The following is a 4,592-nucleotide window of genomic DNA, read 5'->3' on the forward strand; positions in this document are numbered from 1 at the left end:
ACCTTTTGTTCTACATTCTCAATTTATTTAAGTCTAATTTCAATCACTTTACCTTCAAAATACATCAATCCAACTTTTTCTTGAGCATAATTATTCCTTAATTTATCCTTCATAGTTTTGTCACGCATCAATTTTAATATTCTCATTTCTATAATGCTCCACTTGTATATCAAAAACTCTTTGAAAGCCCAACAATCAAATTTATACTAATTCACAAACCTAATTGTAATTTTACAAAATTTAACTTTAAGAATTCATGATAACCTCTTACCATAAAAAACTAAAAATTTGTATTCACATTTTATATCTCCATTCTTATGTACAATAGATTCAAGATACTCAAAACAGTCACACCTATATATCACTTCATATTTTAATAATATTGAATGATAATTAATAATATCATACATAATAGAATTATACATTACTCAATCTTTGTTCTACTAATTATAAGGTTTTGATCTTCTAAACATTCACTTCCCTTTCCTAATCTTTTATTTATTTCATTAAATGCCTGGCTAAAATAATAAATATACAAACATCACAAGGAATGCAAATATATATATTACTTACTACTAATGCAATAGGAAGAAAAGGTGTGCAGATCAAATGTCATAAGGCTAGCAAATGTCCAAGAAAACTTACAAAAACAAAATTTGGAATGCACATGAAATTTCATTGAATAGTTCCTCGCAAATAACATCATAAAAAATGTTACAATGTTGTCCACTAATTTCACAAATTTAATTACAACAATTCTTTCTTGAAGGCCGACTGCTTAAACTAAATAAACATATACTGTTAGTTTCATTAGTGGAGATGAAGATGCATAATATTGATTTTAATTGTGAGAGCACAAACAAAAATAAATTATTGCAAAAAACAAAAAAAAATTAAAAACTCGAGAACAAATTACAGAAGATGCGTATGCATAAATATGTGCATGGAAAAACAAATAGATGCATGCATGCAAATAAGTGCCCATGCACATAGGTGCCCACACAAGCGCATACAAATGGATCATGGATCATGGATCCATGAGTAAGCAGTGTATGACTGAAAAACACATATAATTTTCGGCTTTACAGAGTGAAATATGAATTAAATAGCTCAGCAAGGGATATGAAGCAAACCATATTTGCCAATACAAGAGTTTTACTGACACAGCACTTAGTTTAATAGCATACCATAGCATATCATTCTAAAGTTAAAAACACTACATAGATATAAAACGAAGATAAAGTGTCCAGATTAAAGAGCAATAATCACCCACAAGCATATAATGAGCTCCTCATCATCATCATCATCACCAACATCAACGTCTAACCCCTAGCTTTAAGCTCAGCAAGCCGCCTGGACAGATCATCCTCATCAACCTTCTCTTTCTCCTTGGAATTAGGAATGGCATGAGCAGCGGCTTGGGGCAGGCCAACAGAGACCTCAAGACCGTAATCATCCGCAACCTGCTGCATAAGGCTACTGACCTCGGCCTCAGGAGTAGAGAGGCTAGTAGATCCAGCCATGGCGCCCTCCATGAACTCAGCCTGAACCTCCATGTTAACGAACTGGCGCTCGAACTGGTCCATCGTCTCAGACATCTTCTGAAGGTTGCCTGTCGCCAAAGCGGAGTCAAGGGACTTGACGATCGAGCCCATGGATTTGCCGATGACCTGCATCTTAGCTTGGGTATCCAACCGAGAGACAACAGCATCGAGGCGGGAGGCCAGGCGGAGGTAGTTCATCTGCTCGCTGCGCTTTCGGATGGAATTCTCCGCGTAGATTCGGGCACCGTCCATGTTACCCTTCTCGATGGCCTTCTTGACCTTGAGCTTCTCCGCCTTCTCCTCCTTCTCGCATTTTCGAGCCTGACGCTGAAGGCTCTTCGAAGTGAATTTGAGCTCCATTATTTGGTTCATCAGCTTCTCCGTATTCCCCATCCTCGCTTTCAATTCTTGCACTTAGGGTTTGGTTTTGGAAGAAGAAGAAATAGCAACGATTACAGTGATCAATACTCCACAGAGAGATAGAGAGCGCGCGCGCTGCAGCTGCAAGGTGGGAGGAGATAGAAATTGAAGAAGAAGGTAGGGCTCAGGCGAGCTGAGAGGTTGAAATTCCGGAAAACTGGCAGAGGTTGAAATCTATTTGTGGATGACGTAGTTTGTTATGTTTAACTTCTAATTATTAGAATTTATTTTCATATATATATATTTTAACTATATATATATATAAAAATAAATATATATATGTATATATATATATATATATATATATGCATATATGCATTGATGCATAAATTCAAATTGATCCCCACTTAACACAATTTGATTCAGGTCCAGCTCAATTAAGATTAGAATCAGGTCAAGCCTAGCTTGTCAAGCTGATTTGTAAATAAGATCCAAGCTCAATCTGAACCAGATAACAATCCAGTTTTCCAGCTATCCTTGATCTCCAAGTTAAATTTAAGGCTCCATTAATGAATGTACTCATGTGCAATGATTAATTTGTTAGCATTGAAAATAAAGCCAATCAAACTATTGAAAACCTAAAGTTCTCAAAGCAATGTACCTTTACAAACCTTGTTATTTGTAAAATTGCTACTGTTTATACATAGCTAAAATAGTATAATAAGTTTTCACAAGTCAATAATTTTGTTCCTGCATGATGTTAAAACCTTCTAAGAACAGAAATTTTAGCATATGATTCAAAATTTCAAAGCAAATTGGAATGCTTAATCCGGTAAAGATATCAGATGAAGTGACGCCATCATTCCTATGTTACTACATAGACTAAATCATAAACTAGGCTAGTTTAACTTCCCATACTCAATGGAAAAAAATAAATCATAAGTTCACCAAAGTTATTCATTTAATTAGCCATACAGATTTTGGCATGTCCAATAAATGCTAGTTTATCAAACATTGCTTATCATACCAAATAGTGGTTGATGTGACAAAAACAAATTCATAAAATATTTTTGAATTAAGCACCTTCAAAAAACAATACTTTAATCTCTAACTTGGTTAATGAAATCATTATCCGAGTTTTACTCCTCATGCATATATGAGCGCGCATTACTAAACTAGCATATTTGAGGAACCTTGAAAGTTCTTTCATCACATCGATACCCACCATGAGTTGATGTAAAGTAAGCGAAAGATGTTGAACAACACTTTGGATTGAAATGACATGTTTCTGCCAAAAGAGCGGTATAGATTTAAGTTTCCCCACAAGTTAAGAATATCAATTTTTTTATCAAAATTAACAAATTGACAAAGAAGTTCATCAATTCTCACGTCAATGCAAAGGGTGTGCAACATACATGATGACAATTTTTTTAAAATTAGGAAGTAACCAAAACAAGATTTTCAAGCGTAAAAAAAGAATCCAACTAATCAATATCCAACCAGCCATTTATTTGATTGTTACACATAATTATTAATTTAGAAAATTTGGTGAATAAATAATCAAAATGCCATAATCCTGAGCATATTTGGCAAACGAATTTGTTCTTCAAAAATGGTACAAATTCTAAAAGTGATATTGAAACTTATAAGGCTTATTCTTCAAACCAAAAAAACAATTCTCATATATGCATATTTTCCTTTAAAATATATTAGCTCTTCTAGAGAAAATCAAAACAATACAAAGATAGCAGTAATAAATAAATGAATGAACAAGAAACCTTACCTTAAAAATACGATAAAAATTAAAAAAAAGAAAAAAAGAGTGAGAAAAACTATAAAGATGTTGCTTTTCTTGTCATTTGTTGTTTTAAATACAGCCTTCTTTTTCAATGCCATTATCAAAAAACTGCTAAGTTTAAATCATTAAAATATCTTAAGACCACATAATCACAATGATGTAAATAACATACTATGATGTCATCTCTTATAATAATTATGACAATGTAAACTCTCAAAAATGAGGATGAAAAGCTAAACATGTCCTTATCAACCATTAACCATATGTTTTCCATTGATAGAACCAGTCAAAAGAGTAAAATTGTAAGCCAGCTAAAACGATCTAATGAAATTAATAAAGAAAGTATCAACAAGGACCAAATGAACATTATTTGTGCAAAAAGTTGAAGCTAAAAAGCATGTTCTCAATGAAAAGTGTGTGAGAAGAGATTCAATAGAACAAAAAAGTAGATGAGTTGTCCCCTGATAAAAATCAACATAGAAGGAAAGGATTAATGAGATATTTAAATAATGTAAATTCTATTTTACCATAACATCATCCATTCTGAAACTATACATTATAATGTTTACATGCCATTAAATTCTGTAAAAAAGGAGTAGTTTTTCAGAAAATTAAAGCCATTTTAAGGAAATAGAAAAAGCTGATGAGCTTCTGCTATCAATTCAGAATTACAGAAATACCAAAAAAAAGAGATGAAAAGGTCTGAAATATAAATATCATAGCAAACCTGCTGATGAAAGAGGCATCAATGAAGCCAATATAAGAATAAAAATAAGAGCACTGAACTTCTTAATCTCCATTAGAGGACCTTGTTGCAACAAGAGGATGAGAATTTCTCCTCCCTTTATTTTACAATATATAAGTATGAGGGAGGAGAAGAGCTCTTCTTC

General features: G+C 32.9%; 1 protein-coding gene across 1 annotated transcript; it reads right to left on the reverse strand.

The window, feature by feature from the left end:
- Positions 1-1,170: 1,170 nt before the first annotated feature.
- LOC110037163 (ESCRT-related protein CHMP1) lies at positions 1,171-2,166 on the reverse strand. Its single transcript, XM_020741742.1, has one exon. It carries the CDS (start codon positions 1,935-1,937, stop codon positions 1,323-1,325), a length of 615 nt encoding a protein of 204 aa, XP_020597401.1. The 5' UTR covers positions 1,938-2,166; the 3' UTR covers positions 1,171-1,322.
- Positions 2,167-4,592: the final 2,426 nt, after the last annotated feature.

Source organism: Phalaenopsis equestris, unplaced genomic scaffold (assembly GCF_001263595.1).
Source record: "Phalaenopsis equestris unplaced genomic scaffold, ASM126359v1 Scaffold216161, whole genome shotgun sequence".
Lineage (NCBI taxonomy): Eukaryota > Viridiplantae > Streptophyta > Magnoliopsida > Asparagales > Orchidaceae > Phalaenopsis > Phalaenopsis equestris.

What these genes read in the sequence shown, in the direction of transcription:
- LOC110037163 (XM_020741742.1), bottom strand. Translation starts at nt 1,937, where the DNA reads ATGGGGAATACGGAGAAGCTGATGAACCAAATAATGGAGCTCAAATTC.